The 23,769-nt window shown below is 36.5% G+C and overlaps 1 protein-coding gene across 1 annotated transcript in view; it reads right to left on the bottom strand.

Moving 5' to 3' along the window:
- The window catches only part of LOC140152947 (ATP-binding cassette sub-family C member 9-like), a 37,111-nt gene extending 18,346 nt beyond the window's left edge, over positions 1-18,765 (bottom strand). The window contains exons 1-17 of the mRNA XM_072175499.1: positions 18,534-18,765; positions 17,409-17,594; positions 16,555-16,710; positions 14,542-14,694; positions 13,521-13,655; positions 12,989-13,151; positions 11,830-11,870; positions 10,815-11,063; positions 10,046-10,213; positions 8,614-8,692; positions 8,070-8,175; positions 6,448-6,546; positions 6,010-6,175; positions 4,868-5,005; positions 4,163-4,406; positions 2,841-3,037; positions 799-965 (exon numbers count right to left, since the gene is read on the bottom strand). Of these exons, the coding sequence (XP_072031600.1) occupies positions 799-965; positions 2,841-3,037; positions 4,163-4,406; positions 4,868-5,005; positions 6,010-6,175; positions 6,448-6,546; positions 8,070-8,175; positions 8,614-8,692; positions 10,046-10,213; positions 10,815-11,063; positions 11,830-11,870; positions 12,989-13,151; positions 13,521-13,655; positions 14,542-14,694; positions 16,555-16,710; positions 17,409-17,594; positions 18,534-18,752 (2,666 nt within the window). The 5' untranslated portion in view covers positions 18,753-18,765. The remainder of the gene's footprint in view (positions 1-798; positions 966-2,840; positions 3,038-4,162; positions 4,407-4,867; positions 5,006-6,009; positions 6,176-6,447; positions 6,547-8,069; positions 8,176-8,613; positions 8,693-10,045; positions 10,214-10,814; positions 11,064-11,829; positions 11,871-12,988; positions 13,152-13,520; positions 13,656-14,541; positions 14,695-16,554; positions 16,711-17,408; positions 17,595-18,533) is intronic.
- Between the last annotated feature and the right edge of the window lie 5,004 nt (positions 18,766-23,769).

Below are 23,769 nucleotides of genomic sequence, written 5' to 3' on the forward strand. Positions count from 1 at the left end.
TCCCTAAGTCTAACCTCCATAGTTAGCCCAGGCCTAAAGTTACACCTGGTCTAACTTGTTTTGAATACACGGACCATAGCTTTACAAATGCCACAAAAAGGGTTTTGTACCTTCTCAGCCCCATCAATGGAATCTGTTAATCAAATCTGGGACTTAACAATAGAGACACCAAAAACGGAAACCAAAAGCTTTGTTATGCAGAGCCAAAAATTTGTAAACTTAACAAGGCCCACTATCTCATTTATGAACAAGCCAGAAACTCTTGTCTGCTGTTTTTATGAGAAACTGACTGCTAGATAAATTTGAAAAGGTTCTTTTTCAGCAACACTATCTGGTCTTGATGATGAATCCACACCACCAGTGTTACTGTTTCTACTAGCATCTAGAAACATCAGAGTGGTCAAGATTCCTGATAGGAACTGAATATCAATTTTTGGATCCGAAAAATAACTTTTTCTACTTAATTGAACTATGAATGATCCCGATGAGTAAGGGGAAAGGGTGACTACTAGATATTTACAGTAGCACCATGAAACAGTGCACACTAGGCCTGTACTTGATTTTGTTCAGCAGGATCATAATTACATTACTAGATTGAGCTATTCCAGTTGAAATCCATACACCCCTATAGAAGACATGACCTTAATCTCCCACATTGGGGTATAGATTTCAAATGGAGTCACCAATTCAGGTAACCCTATTTGAATTTCACACTACCTGTATGAAAGATTAAGGTCATGTCTTCCACAGAGGGTGTATGGATTTCAACTGGAATATCCCATTAGTTTTCTTTCATACCTGAGAGGCAGTTTGCTGACATTCCCAAGCATTGCTTTATGTAGTGTAATCTCACAAGTAAAAGCTGCAAATGTGTGAATAAATTGTGACGCCACAAATACTAAGATGGTCGCTAGTGATATACCTGCATAGCCTCCAATAAAATAGGCCAGATGATCTATTGCCTCCTAGAAAGAAAATAGTGCAATCAATAAAATATGTGATTATTTTTAATAAAGAAATTGAGATGTTTTGTGAGGACCCTTCCCTCCGGCCGTGAAGAAATGTGGAATCCAGGAAATCCATTGGAGGGAAATTTTAGGATTTGCTTCCCCACATCAGAAATACAAAAGAAATTATTGGAAATCTTGCTATATTTGTATTATTATCTAGGAAAACAAACCCCTGGTTTCAGTGCAAAAAAAGGCTTCAAATAACTTCCTAGGGATTTGCTCTTTTCTTTCAATGTTTACTTATATTCACCTTTTATTGTAAATAATATAATTTATAATAATAAATTTAGGGATTTATAGTGCATGATGCAAACCCACAGGCCACAGCTTTTTAGCTGACCACTGTGGCCCAAGATACACCTTATAAGTCATAATACAACATTCTTAGTCAGTGGGAGTGGTCTAGTTCGTAGACACTTTTTTGATTGGACAATCGCAAGATTTCGGTGCCGTTTATCAGGTCAGACGACCCCACGTCATCATGCGTCTTGATAATGCCTTACACGCTTGTAGAGGTGCTTGGCGTATGTATTGCGCTGTAATGCGAGACTAGTGCGAATACGCGACGCGCTAGCAGTACGCATAACAGAATACGTGAAGTTGTAAACAAGTTTTGTTCATTTTATAATGAGGGGAGTTTTTATGACGGTAACTTAGTTTTTGCTTTAAAAAATTGTTTACAGTTATTGAATAATATTTAACTGACTAAGAATGAGAATAAACGATAGGAATTTTTATTTTGCCTATCCTCTACCTATGATAGGCGACAGGCAGGTCCAATATTTTTATCGTAGTGGATACCGGCTGCGCCGGCATCCACTACTCAAAATATTGGACCTGCCTGTCGCCTATCACACGGTAGAGGATAGGCAAAATAAAAATTCCTATCGCTTATTCTCTAATTCAGGGATGCAGACTGTCTCCTGGTTTATCTATAATCATCACAACTAGGATAAGCTCCCTGAGTAATGTACCTGTAAACCAAAATAACTAGGCAGCTAGTTGCTTGTCCAGGAGAATTTCAAGCAAGCACAATTATTTTCACAAGAACACATTTCCAACCTCCCTCACAGTTCAGGACATCATGCAATGGAGTATGATGCCCTATTAACTGCACTAACTTGACTGCCAATAATAATAATGATTCTATATTTATTCATGAAAGTAGGCCCTTGCAACTCCTATACCACTGCAATACATGAAGGTGGGGACACTGCAAATCAGTACCTGTGTGTTACACAGAGCAGGCCTTACTAAAGTTTGTTCGGTTTATATAAGGCGGAAAAAAATAAGACTCATAACACCATGTTTTGATATAGAATGGCGTGCACGCAGTTAGGCGCAATGCTTACGCTAGTTGTGTGTTGTGTAATGCGTGACTGGCACACGTTAATGTGAATTTACGCGAGCGTGAGTTGGGACTCTATTGACTGGCGCAGTAACAAAAGCTGAATAATTTCTGCCTTATATAAACCGAACAAACTTTATTAGAAGCAGATAAATGATGTTGCCAGGGGATAGGCTATGCAAGCATTTTCAAATTATTATGCATATTGCTATAAAGACATGGTTGAAGATGATGCCGCTTAACAATGAAAAAACATGGTGGATCTCATGAATAAGCTAATAGCAGAAAAATTTATGATGCCACCTGCATCGACACATGGTCAACTGTGATGTCACTATCCTCATATTGAGGTGTGTAGTTGCGACTCCAATTGAACAAGTTCAATACCTGTGATTCCTTCATGATGAAAGCAAGATAAACTAATACATCTTGGAAATAAAGGAATAAAAAAAAGAAACAAACAAACAAAGATGCTAACTTACATTTGGATGTCTTTCACCTTCTTCGCTCCACTCAGCCAACCAGAAATCTTTGCCTAAATACAGTGCTTGAACAACTCCAAAACCCACAATAAATACAGCAAGAGACCATCCACTGGCATGAACCAAATAGGAATACACTGGTAATACCACAGAGCCTCTTGCCATTTCTTCTTTCTTCACTAAAACACCTCGCTCTCCTGGCAATAAAAATGTTTTTATCCAGTTTTGTTCATTTGCATCAGGTCCTGGGGAGGTTTTTGCAAGAACTTGGTTGGGAAATCCATGCTTGTGTAAGGGGTGATTAATGGATGAAATTGGACTTTAAAATGGTAAAAATAATATCTTTGAAGACCCACATATGATTCAAACAATTTTATTTTAGCAAAAATATTAACCAGATCACCAATGGGGCATCAGCCTTGCAGATTTGAGCATTCACAGAAATGCATATATTTGCTGTGAATAATGTAATGTCACATTCCAGTAAATAAAACAATTTTATCCCAGTATCAAATAAATCATCCGGGGGTAAATGATGATTTTAAGCATTATGTTCTCCTCATGGTGATTTTCACCAGTTTCAGTCAAATTGGCATACAATTTGATATTTACGTGACCTTTGACTTTTGTGGACCTCTGGTTGTTTGTAACATAGCTCCCATACATTCATATTTTCCAGCATGTATTTGCCCAATCAAGGACATTTCCAGAATGATCTGGACCTGTTGGAAGATCAGTACTTTTATGTTGAAAGAGCTTACTAGAATAAAGATAGAATGAATGAAAGAAAGTGAAAGAAAGTGAAAGAAAGTGAAAGAAAGTGAAAGAAAGTGAAAGAAAGTGAAAAGAAAGTGAAAGAAAGTGAAAGAAAGTGAAAGAAAGTGAAAGAAAGTGAAAAAAGAAAGTAAAAGAAAGTAAAAGAAAGAAAAAAAAGAAAGTAAAAGAAAGTAAGTAAGAAAGAAAGAAAGAAAGAAAGAAAGAAAGAAAGAAAGAAAGAAAGAAAGAAAGAAAGAAAGAAAGAAAGAAAGAAAGAAAGAAAGAAAGAAAGAAAGAAAGAAAGAAAGAAAGAAAGAAAGAAAGAAAAAAAGAAAGAAAGAAAGAAAGAAAGAAAGAAAGAAAAAGAAAGAAAGAAAGAAAGAAAAGAAAGAAAGAAAGAAAGAAAGAAAGAAAGAAAGAAAGAAAGAAAGAAAGAAAGGAAGAAAGGAAGAAAGAAAGAAAAGAAAGAATGAATGAATGAGTGCATAAGTGAACTCATGCATATCACTGACAGCATGACATGGAGATACATCTATTTGCCGCTGAGCCGTGAAAGTAACACTAACCTGTTTGTCTATTTAGCATACCCTCTGTTTGTACTTTTCTTTCCTGGTTTGCATACTCCTGATACTGTAGCTGTTGAGCCACCTGTTGTTGTAGCTCAGCACGTTCCATTTCCAATGTATTCAGCTCAGCTTTAGAATACCCCATTGATTCACTCCATTGTTTTAACAAGGTCTCATCTTCTTTTATGATCATGCTGTATGAGCCTTGATGGTATATTTCTCCTGTGTTCTTAAATACCACAACCTGAGGAGAGTGATGTTAAAAATATTTAAAGTTGGTTTACATTTTGAGGAAAATAGTGATAAATAACAAGGTCAGATGTTTACATACGACAGTTAACTATGTTTTGACCTTGTGTATTCATGTGCAGATAGTCGTAAACATCACACATATGTTGCGTTTGCTTTTCAAATATGTAGAGATTGCATTCACAAGTTCTAGTAACAAACAATTTTCAAAACTAGAATTGCTAATATTGTACAGAATTTGCACAATTTTTATGCAAAGTTGGCACTATAGGTATGATAAACGTTTACAGCAAAATCCGCTTCACATACTGATAAGATGATATAAAAATCAAAAAAATTAATTTCATTTTGTGTTGCTTGTTACCATTATGAACTTCAATTATGCAGAATCAAATGGGTTTTTTTCACAAAAATATTGAAGATTGTTTTAAAAACTGTTCCTCAGACTCAACCAACCTTATCTGCATGTTTTAGATATTGTAGTTGATTGGTTACCAAGACAACAGTTCTGTTATTTTTCCTTAGCAATCCCATAATTCCTGATTCAAAGACTTGACTACTGACATGGCCATCAAGTGCTGATAGTGGGTCGTCCTATTGGAGGTAAGAAATAACAGTACAATTCATAATGCAGTTATCCAAACAATGATGCCAGCAAAACAAACAAAAAAACACACACATACACCCCCAAACCCCTACATTAGTTTCCGCCTTACACCAGTTAACCGGGAAAATACACAAATAAACGCACAGTTTTTTATGACATTTAACAAAGTCTCAGACTGGAGAGAAAGCTGAAGTACTTTGGCCATATTGTCAGGAAACATGGAGGTGTAGAAAAACAGATTTTGCAAGGGGCTATGGAAGGCAAATGAGGAAGAGGATGTCCACCAACATCTTGGACTAATGACGTGAAGCTGGTTTCTAACCAAGGAATGCAAGGTGCAACTTTTTCTTATGCCTCTCATTGCATATATGCCAAGACAGTCCCCAGTTCCTGTGAGTTTCCAGGTTGGAATGTTAAGTATCATACAAATGTCCAGATTTGAAAGTGATTACAAACATACACACACACATCCTACATGTGTTTGCTGGCAAACAGGGACCCTGTACAGAACCGGCAAACAGGATCATGTTTTTTCTGATTTTCAGCATATAACTCGGGATGTTGACCCTGTTTTGCACAAATTATACATATTTTCTTGGATTTTAACCTATCAACCGAGGACTCAATTTTATATCAACAATAAGGATGCACTCTCAAATGCATTTTTAGGCTGATGGTCCCCAGTTGTAGGAAAATCATAAAAACATCCAAGTATAACGGCAAATGCATACACCCCCACACACACACTCCCATGTGAAAGATTTAGCACAGCTTGCACAGAGGGATATGAGTTTAATACAGAATAGACAACTGGGTAAATTCCATTTAAAATACTCACTCCAGTTGTGGAAGATAATGGTAAAACCATAAACAGTGGGAGTATCAAAAGTATCAACCTATCTAAACTCCTTCTGTAAAAGATTTGTTTTAAATCATCCACAGGTGTAAGGCAGATTTCACATGGAACAACCCCTTATTCCTGATGACTTACCAAGAGGATGAGCTGTGCTTTGGAATAGATGGCTCTAGCCACATTCACTCTTTGTTTTTGTCCTCCGCTAAGGGTGATTCCTCTCTCACCAATTTCGGTTAAATCTCCATCAGGTAATAGGTCTATATCAGGTCCTAAAGCACATGATGTAATCACTGCATTATATCTGGTGAAAAAGCCATAGGTTTGATTTGGATATCAACAGAGGTCAAAGATTGAAATCACATATGTTACACAAAACTAAGGCAATTACAATTACGGGTCTGCAATATCGCACCTTACGAATTTAAATTAATTATGTGGATTTCAACTGGAATAGCTCATTTATAGATAGGGAACAACAATTTTAAAAGTTTCTTGCCATGTTTCAAGATCATTTTGTATGTCTAGATGATTTTCACATCCAAAAATTGAGAGTGTGTTATGACATTTACATACCTTTGTGTGTCCAGTTCGAGTCCACATAGTACATTATCTCTAAGAGTTGCATTTTGAATCCATGGTCTCTGGGCTACAAATGCCATGGAGGGTTTTGGACTGTCAATAAAATACAGAATATCAGTGTGTATATTTACATAACAAGGATGAATATAAGGAACAAACAATACTTGGTTCATGGATTTAACATGAGCTACAGTCAATTGTGTTATTTTTGGTTTATTAATTTTTTCATTTATTCATTCATCTGGTATTAACTTCATGTACCGTATTCATTCCAATAAGCGCCCAGGGCGCTTAACAAAGTCATTTTGGGTGGGCGCTTATTTTTAACCTAGTTTACCTAATTTTGTTGGGGTATTGAATAGAGACAAATTTACGTATGTTTTAAAAGGGTCATGAGACGTTCTAGTAGCTTTTCTGATGTGGAAAATGTATTGCAAGTTTACACCGGATGTGTAGTCCTCCAGATATTTAACTGTATCAACATCTATTTGTCACTTCAACATTGATGGTACCCTTTAGCAAATTGGAAATTTCCTGGGTGGGCGCTTATTAGGGCACGGGTGCTTATTGGAATGAATACGGTAAGCATACTCAATTTAGCCAAGTTTCAAGACAAGGATTATACAGCTTACAGTATAAAGCCATCTCAAAATTCTCAATAAGTCTTGACAATAGACTAATTAGGTCTATGCTTATGGATAGACAATAGAGGCCCTGCATACTGGCCCTACATGTGATGTAGTTAGCCACAAAAATGGCTAAATGTTCAACTCTGTTCAATAGAAGCATACCAATATCTCTAACATCCACACTAATTTATTCCAAAGCAAACTATAAAACATGCACCATTGGTTGATTCCAATTGGATAGACTGTTCTACGGTTAGGGATCAGGGTTGTAGCTATGCCGGTCGGCGGTAACCACCACTAGCATTTGCCGACCAACTCTCAATCAAAATATATAACATGGTTCTTAATTTCAGAAATTCTGAAATGTGTATTTGAAGAGCTTAGTTTCAAAACCCTTACATCCAATCAAAATATATAACATGGTTCTTAATTTCAGAAATTCTGAAATGTGTATTTGAAGAGCTTAGTTTCAAAACCCCTTACATCCACTTGAGCTATTTTGAGAAAACATCAATAAATCATCAAAAAGTACTGATATATGAGGATTTCAACAAAAGCAGTTTTTGGCGGGATGTTTGGGTAGGATGAGCATCCCGCCATAAACTGCTTTTGTTGAAAACCCCCTTATATCAGTACTTTTTTTGATGCTTTATTGATGTTTTCTCAAAATTGCTCAAGTGGATGTAAGGGGTTTTGAAACTAAGCGCTTCATTTTCTTATGCATTTAACTGTTTCCTACTCTATATATTTGCCTTTATTTCAATTTAAAATTTGCTGCATTTGTCACATACAAATATGCTTCACAAATTCAAAATGTGAGCACAAAATTACATAGGGTCCGCTTTATTGAGAGAAAATGTTCAAAGGAATCCAAAAATAAAATTTTTAGTTTGACTACAGGCCTGCTACCTATAGAATAAATCGGAATTGCTTAACGATGTACACATACCAAAGACTTTACTTTCATCATACAAATTAAGTCCTTACCATGGAAAGGTGATTTTGCCACTGGTCAAAAACATTTCTCCCAGGATGCTTCCCAGTAATGCCGATTTGCCACTACCTACAGGCCCTACTATCATTGTCAAGTCACCTGTGATGAGAGATTAAAATATAATCATCATTTGTGGTGTAATCAAGCAAAATCAGTTTGAAGTCGGTCATGTACAATTTTCAGTTTCTTACTGAATTGTAGCAGGCATTTGCAAATCTGCAATTTGCAAAAGTGAAACAGGGTGCCCTCAAATAAACGGCATGCTATTCCGTAGTGTGTTTAGCATAGGGCTTTCATACACAGGCACTGTTTTTTTTGTTCATATTGTTAACTTATCTCCTTGAATTGAACATGAAAAACATTTTATGAGATCGATGACTGATAATATACTAATTTTATTACAATATCATGTCCCATATTATTTGCTTGAGAAGATGGTACATCAAATTCTGCAATCTTGATTCCCTATGGTGCCTTATTATCCAACTCTATTACTGGCAACTGTAATGAACTTAGGAAAACCATTTATTCTCATACCTTTTTTAATTTCAGCATTGATATTTCTTAGGACTGGTTCTGCATCCTCGTTGTTCCATGAAAAATTGCAATCTACAAGCTGAAAATTAAATTGAGGAGCAAATCTTTTTATGACTTTATCAACATTGTTCAAACTACATGCACTATCTTCTATCAAGAGCAGCATTGTTTTTCTTTCCCTCAAACACTGATGGGTTAATGTAAAATAGATATTAAAACATATTACTACATTAATGTTATGTATTCATTTATTTCATTGCACTTCTGTGGTTCTATTAAAAAAGCAGGAAAAAACAACAACAGGTATATTTGTAAAATGACCTCAAATGACCCTAGATGACCTTTGATTTCACACCTGTTGTCACCACATTATGTCAATGTACCTAAGGGTCATTATGTCAAAGTCCCATTGAAATCCATCAAATGATGTGACAGAAATCAACTAAAAAAAGCTACGGGTTAATAGGCACATTCAGACCTGAATTATTACTCGAGTTACATTTTTTACAACCCGTGATAAGATACCACAAATATTTTCGTTAACTCGACTGATTGTCCATACGTAGCTTACCCCGACCTTTAGCACGACTCGCTGACGTACAATTTACCACGACCATTTTGTACATATCAGGGATATTTCCGGAAGTTGCGTGCAGGTTCTAAAAGTAAATATGCAGTCCGATTGTAACCCAATTTCATTTGAGTAAAAATCGCAATGGAAAATGGATGTAAAATATTTGAAGCTCTTTTGAAAACGTGAGGCAAAACATTCTAAAAGAATTTTATTTAACAGTTGACAAAATATTTTGTCAAAATTGTTTGCCCAAATATAACGCTTTAAAAAGTTTTTTATAAACGTTTTAAGAACATTTTTGTGTTTGCTGGGTTTACTGCCCTACACTCATATCAGCGAAGAAAAAACGCATTTTATGCCTTGCTTCATCTAGTAGTTTTAGAGCAAGAACTGATTGAACGCCGATGGTTAATTTGTAATAAGGTCAAATCTGAAAAAAGGTCCTGTTTACCTCGACTGTTACCTCTAGTGCAATCCACACGTGCATCTACCTCGACTGCTCCGGTCGGGTTAAGGATTTACCTCTGACTTTTTTCAGAGGTAAATCAGTCGGGTTAAGGTCGGGATAAGCTGCCCCGACTCCTGTCCAGATGGGCACAAACTCGACCTTTATCACGAGCTTACCCCGACTGGGCACTTTACTCGAGGTAAATACCCCTTTACTCGAGTTAAATACCCTACGTCTGAACACGGCTAATATGTTTTTTGCCAAGGGTTAACATTTTGTTTATATACATCATACAGAGACAGTAGAGCTCATTTCATGGTCCCCTTTGCAAATCCCCACCACCAAGCACCATCCTTTTGAGTAACATTCATAACATACATGTACATATGCAACTGGTATCACATATTTACCTGCACCATAACACTGTCATCTATAGTTTGCACAGTAGCACTGGTAGTCTCATTCTCTGATGTGTGATATCTTTCACTTGTAACTTGCTTTAATTCTATATATCCATTAGCAGCTGGTTTGATGTGATTGCCCCCATTGACATTCTGGTTGGAAGTACTGCTTGTATCCTGAAATGGAAGGGCAGAAGGCCGTTTTGTGATAATTGTTGGTTGAGACACACCATTTCCACTATAGGTATCTAAAGTTCAATATTCTTCTAAACAAATCCAATATTTGATGTTACATACCTCGATCAATGACACTTTTGTGTTAACACTCAGCACTTTCTCAAATAGAGGCCGTCAGCGTGACGTCATATGCCGCCATCTTGTGGGTACACGCTGTGATGGTCGTTCGATCTCCACATGTGAACAGCAAAATCACTGCGTTAAATGCGTGATAACAGCTGCGTTGCAAGCTGCGTCCTGCGTATAGTGTCCGACGCATGAACACGCAGATCATTAGTACCCACAAGATGGCGAAAGGCTGACGGCCTCTATTGAATGACCACTTCCTGACATTGATGACAAATTATTAATTCTAAATCCTATATACTCGTCTACTTTATTTAACACGCACAAAATAGATCAGATAGGCCAACTATATCACTCTTAACGTGGGTCTACTTTTCGGCGTAGTGGAAAAGCCTAACAATTCCCGCTGATTACGAGCTGATCAAACTACAAATCCAAAATTTCATTTGGATCAAATCACCTTTCACATACAAACCTGATCAACTTTAGATGTTGTTCTTGATATCTCCAAAGTATCCCCATCAGTAGACAATGCATTTTTGGTATCGGGAGTCAAGAGGAAATTCTGCAACCTCTTGATACTGACATAACCAGTTGCAGTAGTAGACAAACCAACGGGAACCATGAATAGGAAGCGATCAAACAAGGAGAACAACGCTAGAGATGGGAAGGCTATTTCTGGAGTTAAAGGCTTTCCATTAAAGAGTGTGTAGGTCCCAAATGACTGAAATGATAAAAAGAAACAAAGGTTCGTGAAAGTTCACCTGTGTTCGTATATTGAATGATTAAAGTTTAAAACTTTTGATCCAAACACAAGAAAATTATTCCTCTAAGTTGCCGGAATTTTCAGACGGTCACTCCATCTTTCATCAGTGAGACTGAGACTGTGATATTGATCATCCGGTCACAACATTTTTGACCTCAGACTTGATCACAGTCTCATAGACTCCTGACAGTGTAACCATCTGAAAAATCCAAGAGGTAGGAATAACTTTGTTGTGTTTGAATCAAAAGGTTTTAACTTTTTAAAAAAAAATCATAAACAAAGGTTGTTAAAGGTGGGTGGTCAGATTTTTTCATATTGTGTTTCATCTCTCACATTGAGACATTTACCAAAATAACATGATTCCCAAGTTTTGAGTTAAATTGCACCAGTGGTTTTGATATTAGAAGCTAAACTGTGTTTCAGAACTACCCTTAGAACAGTATTATGGGTGGTTACCACCATGGGGGATGAAGCTATCAATTTTTTGTTCATAACATCTAAAGGGAACATAATTTCAGGAGTAAAATTTCACTGGAATTATAACATGAGCTTTGTATGAGCTTTCTTCTGCAAAGTAAGGGGCGGGCGAGGCTGTCGCTCTGGTCACACACCTTGAACTACATATTGAAATTCAAGTATAATTCTCCTCAACCAACGGGATTTTGTTCAAGAAAATATTTGTAAATAGAGTAACAAATAGACAAACAAGACGGCCAAATCTTACCACAATAGTCATTAGTATAGGTGTGGCATTGCTGCACAATCCTGTACACAAGGAGAAGAAAAAATACAAGAATTACAATGCATACAATATCTGAATATTTGGTTCTGTAATCAAGAATTGGAATTGGTGCCCAGGGACAATTTTTCATTTTGAAACAAACCAAAAAATAAAATCACAAGAATTCCATTCATAAATAAATCAGAAGCCATAATGTCCGGTCTAAGAAAATGAAACTGGTTAATTTTCATTCCAAACTTGATATTTTGCTATATTTTATGTATACACAATAAGGCTCTCACCAATTCCCGCCCGTCCTTGGCCTACCCGGGTCAAAATTCACGGGTCAAAAGTACCCGAAAACACAAAAAAAACGCCTAAATTACTTGTTATTAAGGTTGGAAACAAGAGAAATACTGCTACTTAAAAAAAAGGGAAAAAAGGCTATTTTTTATATTTCAAAGTTGGATAAAGTTCATTTTAATTACTTTTTGAACAAGTAGCAATGCATAATAATTCAATGTGTCGCTGCCTGTTCAATAGAAGCAAAAGTAATTAAAATGTGGTTTTTTTGTAGCAGTATTTCTCCCTTTTCCAACCTTAAATAACAAGTAATTTAGGGCCTATAACTTCTTTGTATTTTCGGGTACCCAGATTCCCGCCCGAAAATCCAATCAGGTACCGGAGTACATAATTACTCGTTAGTTGGGAGCCCTAATACACAACTTACAAATGGAATCAGTAAAATTAGCTGTGTATGTAGTAGGGTTTACAGAGCAATTTTGACAGCTAGAGGGGTTTCTTTTACTTAACCTCATTATTTTGGCTTCAAATGTATTTGTTCCATTACCCGCCCATGCCCCTATAAGCGCCCACCTAGAGACTTTACAACAAGCAAACTGTGATATTATTAACTGCCCATGCATATGCATCATGGTCTGAAACATATGGCACACTGATGATGATGGATGAATATAGTGGGCCATATTTTATGTACATGCAATTATGCAATGTAATGTAAAAAAATGTAAAAAATTCCCAAAATTACTTTGTTATGGACCCTGGGCACTTAATGAAACAATAACATACTAGTATCATTTCAAGTAAAGAATAGCAAAATTAAAATTTGACAAAAATCACACATTATATGGCTTTAACTTACCAGCGACAGCAAACACCAAGTTCTTGTAGCATATTTGTTGTACTTCCTTCATCCTTTGTCTTTCAATGACCTGACAAAACAACTCCTCCCAGGCATTCAGCTTAACAAGTTTGATCTCCTTCAGCAGTTGATGGATGTGTTTGACTCTCTCATCTGAATACACCTGATTAATATCAAGTGAAAACACAACAATCAGTTGATTTCACTGTCTTTCTTTAAAATATGATCATACTAAATACATATGAATAGTCAATGCTCAAGAATCACAAAATGGCATACTCACAGAGCAGCAGCACTCAAGGCCCACTCAAGGATTATTCTTGGAAACTGCAAAACCCCCTTAACTTTCTTGGGGTTATATTTGGGGTTATATTTGGGGACAAACTTAGGGATTGGAATACTCATGACAATTTACATGGCAGATTTCAAATTTTTGCTTTAGAACAATAATTATTGTTAAGTAAAAAGCCATTTTTCTTTTTTTTATTCTTATTTGTCTGGATGTGCGATAAACTAAATAAATTCAACTTACCATGGCCTTCTTTTGAAATACTGAGATCTTTTTGCTGCTTATTACAATGACCGGGAAGAGAATTACACATATAATCATACCACATGCTGCAGATATGCCTAGTGTGTTGAACAATAACAGCAATGCGGCCAAAGTCTGAAAAAAGAAAGAATACAAATTAGTAATGAGGTGATTTTAAATAGTTGTACAAGCAGTTTATAATTGTCAAGCATTTAAAAACTTATTATGTATGAGTCCAAAGCTTGTTCTATTGTCTGTCCAATTAACTTAGAGACCCAATTTTTATTACTTATTTAAATATAATATGTGTTTTTGAAAAAAGTAATGAAAGAAAACTTGTTAGTGACCTTCAGACCTAAGACGTTTTTCTTGTTCCAAAGATATTTGGTATAACATTAAAACCACAAATCTATTGAAATTTGAGCAACTTCGCAGCAAATTTGAAAATAATCTGTGAAACGTTAGGTACCATTTACCAAATATGTACTTGGATGGTTCAATCATTTAACTTTGAAGGTAGAAGACCAACAGATGTGACAGTCAAATAAGGAAAACCATTCAATCATGAATCAGTATCGAATTTAATCACATACACATTGCCGATCAATATCATTTTTCACTGTGTGACCTTGAATATAATGTGTGACCTTACTGTATGTGATTGTGATTATTGTGCGCATCAACTAATGACACTTTTAAGTATCAGTTTGTACCTCTAGTTGTGTCAAAGGCTTTAATTTCTGAAATATGTCTATAAATTATAGAAAAAAGATGGCAGAAAAAACCTGTTATGGCCTGATCACCGACCCAGATTTTGCATTTTGGCAATTTATTTTTTAATTCGGAAATTTTCAAATAATATTTACAAGAAAATTTCATATTTTTTTCAAATTATACAAGATTACTGTGATTTTTTTAGGGTCATTCGCATCTTCCAGAAAAAAATCCCAGCTAATCCATCCTATTCGGCAAGTTTGTCTGATGTAGAACAGGATATGGTGTGTTTGTCTTTGTTGCTTACCAGTGGAGGAATGATGACAAAATGTACCATTTGTATTGCCATCAGTATATTAGTTGCATCTGAAGACATATAATTGGTGATTTGACCCAGATTGGCTTGACCTTTGGAATCAGCAAGTGAAGACAACTGCAGAGATTTCTCATAAACAGCAGCCTGTGTAGAAGGAAGACAACAACATATTAGGCTAATCCACTTGAAATCCATACACCCCCTATGGAAGGCATGGCCTAAATCTCCCACACAGGGAACATAAATTTCAAATGGAATCACCCATTCAGGTAACCGAATTGAAATTCACACTCCCAATGTGGAAGATTAAGGTCATATCTTCCATACGGGGTGCGTCAATTTCAAATGGAGTCACCGAGTCAGGTAACCAAATTGAAATTCACACTCCCTATGTGGAAGATTAAGGTCATATCGTCCATACGGGGTGTGTCAATTTCAAATGGAGTCACCGAGTCAGGTAACCAAATTGAAATTCACACTCCCTATGTGGAAGATTAAGGTCATATCGTCCATACGGGGTGTGTCAATTTCAAATGGAGTCACCGAGTCAGGTAACCAAATTGAAATTCACACTCCCTATGTGGAAGATTAAGGTCATATCGTCCATACGGGGTGTGTCAATTTCAAATGGAGTCACCGAGTCAGGTAACCAAATTGAAATTCACACTCCCTATGTGGAAGATTAAGGTCATATCGTCCATACGGGGTGTGTCAATTTCAAATGGAGTCACCGAGTCAGGTAACCAAATTGAAATTCACACTCCCTATGTGGAAGATTAAGGTCATGTCTTTCATATAAGGGTGTGTGGATTTCAACTGGAATAGTCCATTACTCCTAGTATACAAATATTGACTGCTATGAGGGACATGGTTAAAATTATAGGCCCAAGGTGATCTCAAAACCATGACTACGCCCGAGGCGTTAAATATGTTAACTATTTAGCTTCCCCTCAGAAAGTGCCCCCTCAGATGACTTACTTAAAGTGTCCGAGGTGTTAATTAGGTTCAATATGGTGCCCAATATCAAATTATATGCCACATATAGTGTCACAAAAGCCAATTTTAGATAGGATGTAAAAGCTTCAAGCAAGTATATGAACCCACATTGGATATAAAATGTAGACAGTCTAATAATAATTAGCCTCGCCCAATGCCTCCTGACTGTGCAGACTGAGGTAGGCATGTAGCCAAGGTTCCCGCTAGCCTTCAAAAACTCTGCGTCCGATCGGACGCACAACTGTAAAACCTGGTCGGGAAATGTGTGTCCCACAAAATGTGTGTGCGTCCGTACATATTAATTACGATTGCCGGTATCATGGGTATTGCATCGCATTACATCGCAGTTTGATGCAACTATTTGACTATTTCCTTTCATTCCTGATGAGATTTTAAAGATTTATGTAAATATTATTGTCAATAACAAATTACGTGAATGCAAACTTGCTGACAATATACGATAGTTTAGAAAGTTGTATTTTTGCTCGTGTTTGAACAAAAGCTTATCACGTCTCGTTGCCGTAAGAATTTTCATTAATTGACTGGTTGACAGGTGACCCGGAAGTGTTGCAAAATGGGAGTGATTAAATGTGAAAGGTAAATAACTTGTGTACTGATTGGTCCATTGGTCAATAATGATGCTAAAATATTAATTTATGCACGATGGAGATTTAGGAATTTTCATGATTTTTAGGATCATTGCAAACACCAATTTGGTAAGCTTATAATCACTCATTTTTGGGCTGAATCAACTTGCGTCCGACTGGACGCAACGGGTTGATGAAATTTGTTGAACATTGCGTCCAGCAATACAAAGATGCGTCTGGACGCAAGAATTCGCGTCCAGCGGGACCCTAGCTTGCATGTAGCACAACATGGTTTAGAAGAAATACCTTAGAAAAACACATCTTCCCTCTAGGTTCCTGCAGAATTCCAGCATATTCTCAATTTGCTGCAATAAGAAGTTCTAAGTACTAATCACTACATCAAATATTTCCAGTATCTTACCTGCAAGGCAGTTCTGATGTGTACAGATTCTACAATTAACATGTACTGAGCAGTCCACAGGCAAAATCTTTCAATTACATTGGCTACAAAAATGACAGCTAGTAGTACAAATCCATTTGTGAAGAACTCATGCAGTGAGATGAAATGAAATGTTTCCTGTTGAGAAATAATAGTATCAATAACAAGAGTGCCTCAAACCATTATCAATCAAGATTTCATTTGAAATAACACATGGAGGTCCTATGGCATAATCATGGTCGAAAGAGTAACAGACCGCATACAACCAGTCAAAGTCCCTGTGCATTGTATGCTGCGAGTTCTCGCATGAGGGCCGATTGTTTAATTGTGCCGTGTCTAACAATCACGCCAGCGTTGCGTGCCTCCGTGTATATGCTGTAGTGTTTTAGTGCCTTCGCGATTTTAGCGATAGACGATAAAAATATGCGGTAAGTTTTGTCTGTCGCATTTGATGGAACAAACGGCCCTCATTATCGGATGATGCTCGGATTTCGACTGGTTGTTCGTGGTCTGTTACTCTTTCGTCCATGGGCATAATACCCCTGAAAATGACTGAAGGCCCACTTTTTAAAAAAGTGCCACTCCGTGTGGTCCATTAAAATGTTAACATCCAATCTGAATTTGTCAGACATGCGTTCAAAAAATGATAAACCCATATTCTGTAAAGATCTGTTTTTGGATCTCCAGCCTTGATCTCAATGTTTAAAATTTGGCTCATAAAAATTAAGGGCCCCTAGAATTTCACACCTAAGTGCCCCAAATATGAAAAGACATTAAGACCCTTGAATATATTTGGCTAATTTTGAGCCCTGTGTACAAAGGATGACCCTGCTTACCTTTTGCGGAAGTTGAGTTTCTAAAGCATCGACATAAGTGATGATTCCACTCAAAGCAAAAGGTGTTACCAACACAAATAGTTCACCAAAGCCCCTCAACAGCCCATAAGGTAGAACCACTCTCCAAGAGATCCTACAGACGACTTTGAGTAAAGATGGCTTCCGTCCAGCCTCTGATGCCGTGTTCTGCAATGAAAGGTACCAGAAGCAAATTATGACAAAATTATGAGAGACCAGAAAAGATGCTTTCACTTCCCACAATACTACAAGGTATTCAGTGGTGCAACATGGGTCGATAGTGAAAAGAAATACCAATTGCAAGATCTGGATGAGCTCTGTCACTTTTGATCCATGTTGCACTGGATGGTAAATCAATACATGGAAGAAATGCATTGTGGGAAGTGTAAGATATTTTCTTTGATGACAGATCTGGTATTGTGGTTTGCAAGTTCACTATGGGGGGTGGGGGAGTGACTCTGAGTCATATTAATACCAATTTTATTTGCATTCTCTGCCAAAATCAATGAGGTTATATTACAGAATCAAACCTTAAAAATAACCTTGTATGTAACCCTATCCGCTGCAATTTTGGATTGTCATATTTGGGCACCAAAATAGTAAATCTCAAGCATTTACCAGCAACAGACAGAAATCAAAACAGTAATTGGCATGTATAACAGCATAACCCAATCGACAGCCTCATCCCCCATGTTTATAAGTTCATTAAACTGACATTTTTTGTATCAGAAGAAAGCTCTTATTTTTCTCATTTCCCCAGTGAAATTTAACGCCCGAGATATGTTTCGCTTAAATGGTATGAACAAAAACGTAGTGATTTATGGTTACCACAACAGAGAATCGAACCATGCCTCTTTAAGCTTGAGTGTTACTTTTTGGCACATGTAACAATATGAACAGAATGCAAACAAGCACACATCAACAACAGTCAAAGTTTAATAGGCACATGGAAAAGGAATCAAGAGGTGAATGCACAGCGCACTTTTTAGCCCTCCATGAGAAAACATTTTTTGAGTCTGAACTTTATACATGTAGTACTTTTAGCCCAGAATGCATTTAGTTCAGAGCCGGCAATAATATAAGTATAATTGATAACTAGTTGCTTACCATTTCTTCTAACATAGCTTCCTTTAGTTTTTGATGGTTAGGTGCTACTAGGTGTTCCTCAGGTAGGCATCCTAGGTCCTCTAATGTCAATGGTTTCTTATAGCCAAGCCTGAGCAATTCGGTTATCCACAAATGTAACATACTTGATGGGAAACTTGCATAGCTTTGAAGGAATTTCATGTTGCGGTTGCTTTCCTCCTTATGTCTTGTAATTGGCATGTGATCTTCAAGTCGGTTCTGTATATAGAGTGAGAGCCAGTTGGGAAAAAAGGATGTTCTTCTCAATTCTTCAATTTGGCGACAAAATATACTCTCTGTGCACATCAATACGGGGTTAAAGCCATAATGTGTGATTTGCTCACAGCAATGTATCAATTTTTCTTGGCATTTTTACTTTTTGCATGATTGTATTCTCCAATCATGAAATACCATGGCTTCCTTTCTGTATACATGTTGTTTAGCACCAACAGGTTTATGTGACTTCCGAACCATGAGACGTCGCACATTCCCTACCTATATCTGCATGTGCTAAGCAGTGTACATGTATGGGGGTGAGAAGAAACTCTACAATTACATTCTGTAAAGTAACTGAACACAATTGCAGGACTTTATAGGAAAATTTTGGGAGAGGAAGAGAATTCTCAAAGCCCAAGGCTCATACTCATACCAGTCCTATTCTAAGTTTAGTTTAATGAAATGGACCCTGGTATAATAAATATGTTAACAATATTTTGTGTGACACACAAATTGTATCATCTGTATCATCTCCCATGATTCAGTCACCTTAAGTAACATAATCAAGATGAAGACTGAAATCAGACAAATTACATTGCTCTCATGATCCTTTTCAACATTAATGAAGCATGTGGATGCACTGTTACAACCTCCACAGAACTATGCATGTATGCATGAAATGTTAATTTGTAACACCCTTTTCCACCTCACCAGAAGACATTCTTGCACCAAATGACCAATTATTGTTCTATAATCACATCATATATTAATATTTTATCATTCTTCATTTGATAAGAAAAAAAAAAAAAAGGTTCGTCTCAAAGCTTATGCTGCTGGCGTTTGTAAAATCCACGATTTGACAAAAACAAATGCGAATTTTTTTATTTCAAAAAAAATTTTTTAGTTTTTTCCAGAAAAAATCGGTGAAAATCAGACTTTTTCTCAAAATACCATGAAAAAAAGTCGGAATAAAAAAAAAAAAAAAAAAATCGCATTTCGCATTTGTTTTTAAATTTCTCGTGAGCTTTGAGACAAACCTTTTTTTTTTTTGGCCTAACTTACCCTAAGTGGGCGTGATTTATCTCCAGCCCTGCTAGAACAGTGTAAATCAGAAGCAACATCACCGTGATATCGAAGCGAACAATTTTGTAACTGGCAAGGTCTACATTCTTGAGGTTAATTAGTCTTAAGATTTCACCTGCACAGGAGAACATCCAATAACAAGCTAAAACAAATGAAGGCCACCTCCTTTGCCATAATTCTATTTTATGACTTAATAATATTGCACATAAAGCAGCAAAGAATGCACATATGGATGGCACATATAAATATAATAAAGATGTTTTATCTTGGTGCTAGTTCTGTCAGTTAAAACACCTTCTACAGTACTGACTATGAGTATCAAAAGTAAAAGAATTGAAAATATCCATCGTATATTGTGTCCGGGAGATTTGACAAGAAAGCGCCTAGCATGAGTTGTTTGGATGTATGCTATCACTTGAGTTACGACGAGTACTAGTATAAAAGCTGAATGGAAGACTGCACAGGAGAAATTGATGAGGCAGATGTTGTTTACAATCTGTTCACGGATACTCTGTGAGTGAGTGGCGGTGCTGTTAGGGGTTCCGCAAAACCATCTCATCGGGTTTGTGGCCGTCTTCAGATCTTCAAGTTCCATCTTTCATGGTTTGGTGATGTCCTGGCAAAACACAAATCAAGATTATATAGAGTACATTATAAAAAAAATTAATTTTAAAATGAAATAAACCTTGTTTGATGTAATAAAATATATGTGACATGATCAAGGGGAAATAAGTCGGATATTGCTAATATTGTTTTTGAGATATATTGGCAAAAAAGGTGTTTAAATTCTTTTGTTTTACATACATGTATATTGTTTCCAGGATAACGATTGCTCATAACTCGGTAACCAGATGTCTGATTTTGATGGGGTTTGCATCAAAATATAGCATTCATAAACCGCCAGAAAATGATGTAAAAAAATTGAACATTGCCGACATCTGACTCATTCCCCTTGATCATGTCAGATAATTGATAGTAACCTTGTTAGAGCTTTCATTGTTTCTAAAATACTAACTGAACTCTTCCTGGCACCAGCTTTTTACTTGTCCTTTAAGGCCAGAACAAGGGGAGACACATTTGTCCTCGCCCGAATTTGGGATTTCTTGACATCAAAATATAGATGTCAAGAAACTAATAAAATGCAACTTGTTATTTCCTCGTATTTTTGCATTATTTATTTCACTCTTTTCAACTCTAAAAAGTCACATGGCTCAAGACAGCTTAGTAAATTGGCAGGAAATAATGAGTCAGGAATGCACGAATGCGAAATATTGTGATTACGCATTCGATTTGCATGACGTCCAACTCAGTCAAGGCGTATTCGGTATGTTGTGTACACAGTAGAGCTCTATTCAAGGTGGGGTCTGACAAGCGAGTTGAAAGTATTGGCTTTTGTTTTTCTCAAGCATGATGAAATGTTTCTTCTCGAGAAGCCTAGACTTCTGCTGGCAGCAGATCTGACTTTATTCACATGGACGTTCTGGGGGAGGTTCCACTTGAGATCATTCTTGATCTCAACACCCAAAGTATGGCCGTTAGTTTCTTGTAGGACTATATACGACTGTAAGAATAATATCCCACCACCAAGGAAATGCCTTTGGAATTTGAATTAAGACACAAAAACTTGTGAAAAACTGTGCAGAGGAAACAACTGAAAATTGATGGCCCTTTGGACCCTTTTCAGCGAGAGCAATATTCTCATGGTCGGGCTGACGTCACACAGGAGAAAAAAAGCCTTGTAAAACCAGTATACGAATGTGCAGTTTCCCTTGATGTAAAATTAATTTTCTCGTCCAAATGAAAAGCAATAATTTCTATTTTTTCAGTAAATGTCTGGAAAAAACTCTGGCGTTAAACTTAGGCGTGAAATTCAGTCATTTAGTGTAAGATTTTTGATTTTGATAGGCTTCAAGTTGGCCTGCAAGCTTTTTTTTTATATCAACCTTTTTAGCTTTTTAAAGTACCGTAATATAGTTCACTAATGAAGGATTTTCACCAACTCTCTAACACACATTGATCACTGTGAGCTATAAATTTTAAAAAAACAACTTTGGTTGGACATTTGACGAATGTGTGGCAGTCACTTGTGAAAAAAGGTGAAATCTAAACAGATATTCTGACAGAACTATAATATAGACCCACACGATGTGGGAAATATCTTTCTTAAAATTTTGCAAACTATAGTTTGAAACGCTAAAAAATGAATTCCGAAAAAAGCTAACGGCTGAAGTAAAGGCCTGTAACAGTCAAAAATATTACACTAAAAGACACAATTTCATGCCTAATTTTAACACCAGGATTTTTTTCAAAATGTATAATCCAAGCACTGCACTATACATTGTATGTTTTTAACTGACATTTCTGAAATGAAAAAAATTATTGCTTTATATTTGACCGAGAAAATTAATTTCATTGCAAAAAGGCGTACCTCTGAATTATTCTGATTTCAACATGTATCGATCGACTTTTATCGCAACTATGCTGTATTTAACAATACGGCGATCTTTTCCTTTAGACCACCCTCGCTATATAGGGACTAAATTATTACTTTTGCATCAAGGTTTACTTTTGCATCAAGGTTAAACAGCTGCCAAACACTTTGAAGTCAAGGTTTAATGTATTGGAAGGAGGGCAGGGCTTCGATAAATGAGGGAAATTATGGGGTAAAAAAACAAGGTTAAAACAACTTTTTGAAAACAAGTGAAAACAGCTATTCTGCAAAGAAGTTTTTGTCTCAAAAAACAATTAGAAAATAATCGGAAAAGCAAGAAACCTACCTTCATACAATCAGCATCACTTCCGTCACATAAAAAGATGATCAGATGCGTGAAAAAAGGCAAAGAATGTGTGAAATAAGGGATTTTTAAAAAGAAAAATACATCGTGTTTTTCGAGAAATTCGCCATCTTGAATAAATGCAAAATTGCGTCATGCAAAAGAATACTGTCAAAGCGCGCTTGAAAATGCTTTGATACTGCGAGCGTAAATCACCGTCAAAACGAAAGCGTACATCAAGGGCTCGTATACGCGAAAGTTTTGGAGTTTGCATCACCGGTTTTGTATTCAGCTCTTTTACGTCAAAAATTGCGATAAAAATGTGGATTTTGGAACAAAATAAAGCTTGTTCGACGAAATAAAAGGTATGTTTGTATAGCTAAGAACATGTTTAACCTTGTTGCGAAAGTTTTAATTAATAAATTCGTAATTTTAACCTTATATAGCTCGGGTGGTCTAAAAGAAAAGATCGCCAACAATACATCAAAAGAAGCTGCAACCGTTGACAGTGTAAAAAAATATAGCGGTCTGTTTATAAACAGGTTATTAATTATTGTCAATATTAGTATTTTGCAATGAAAACAATTACACTGGAGACAACCTAGCACTTCCTACATAGGCTACAACTAGTAATACAACTTATCTACGCTACGCTTCATTGTACATTGTGTACATTCATGACATTGACATTTTGTTAAGCTTACGACGTGTACTGCACTGTTGAGTGAGTCCTCGCGTTCTATGTCTCAGAAAAATATAATTCCTCTTCTAGTACGACCACATTTTTGCAAAGTACGAAATAATTGAATCTGGTCAATTTATAGAAATCCTTATACATACCTTTAGTTATCTGTGTCTGTGATCAAACAATGGTTAAATTTACTACTACAAAGCAAACGCAAACAGCTGACGTTTGTTTTGCTGTTTTGCTGGTTCTAGAGGTCAAAGTTCAGCTTGAACTACTACAACAAGAAGTTTCTTTAAAAAGATATTCACGAAACTTGCACAAGCTACAAATGAATTGGGCGTGGGGCAATTTTTTGACTCTCTTAAGGGATCTAGAATGAGCGTTTATTGCGTTTCGACAGTATTTTTTGTGGAACATGAGAGCACCTCAGACCTATCGAATTGCATTCTGAATACGA

Source organism: Amphiura filiformis, chromosome 5 (assembly GCF_039555335.1).
Source record: "Amphiura filiformis chromosome 5, Afil_fr2py, whole genome shotgun sequence".
Taxonomy (NCBI): Eukaryota; Metazoa; Echinodermata; class Ophiuroidea; order Amphilepidida; family Amphiuridae; genus Amphiura; species Amphiura filiformis.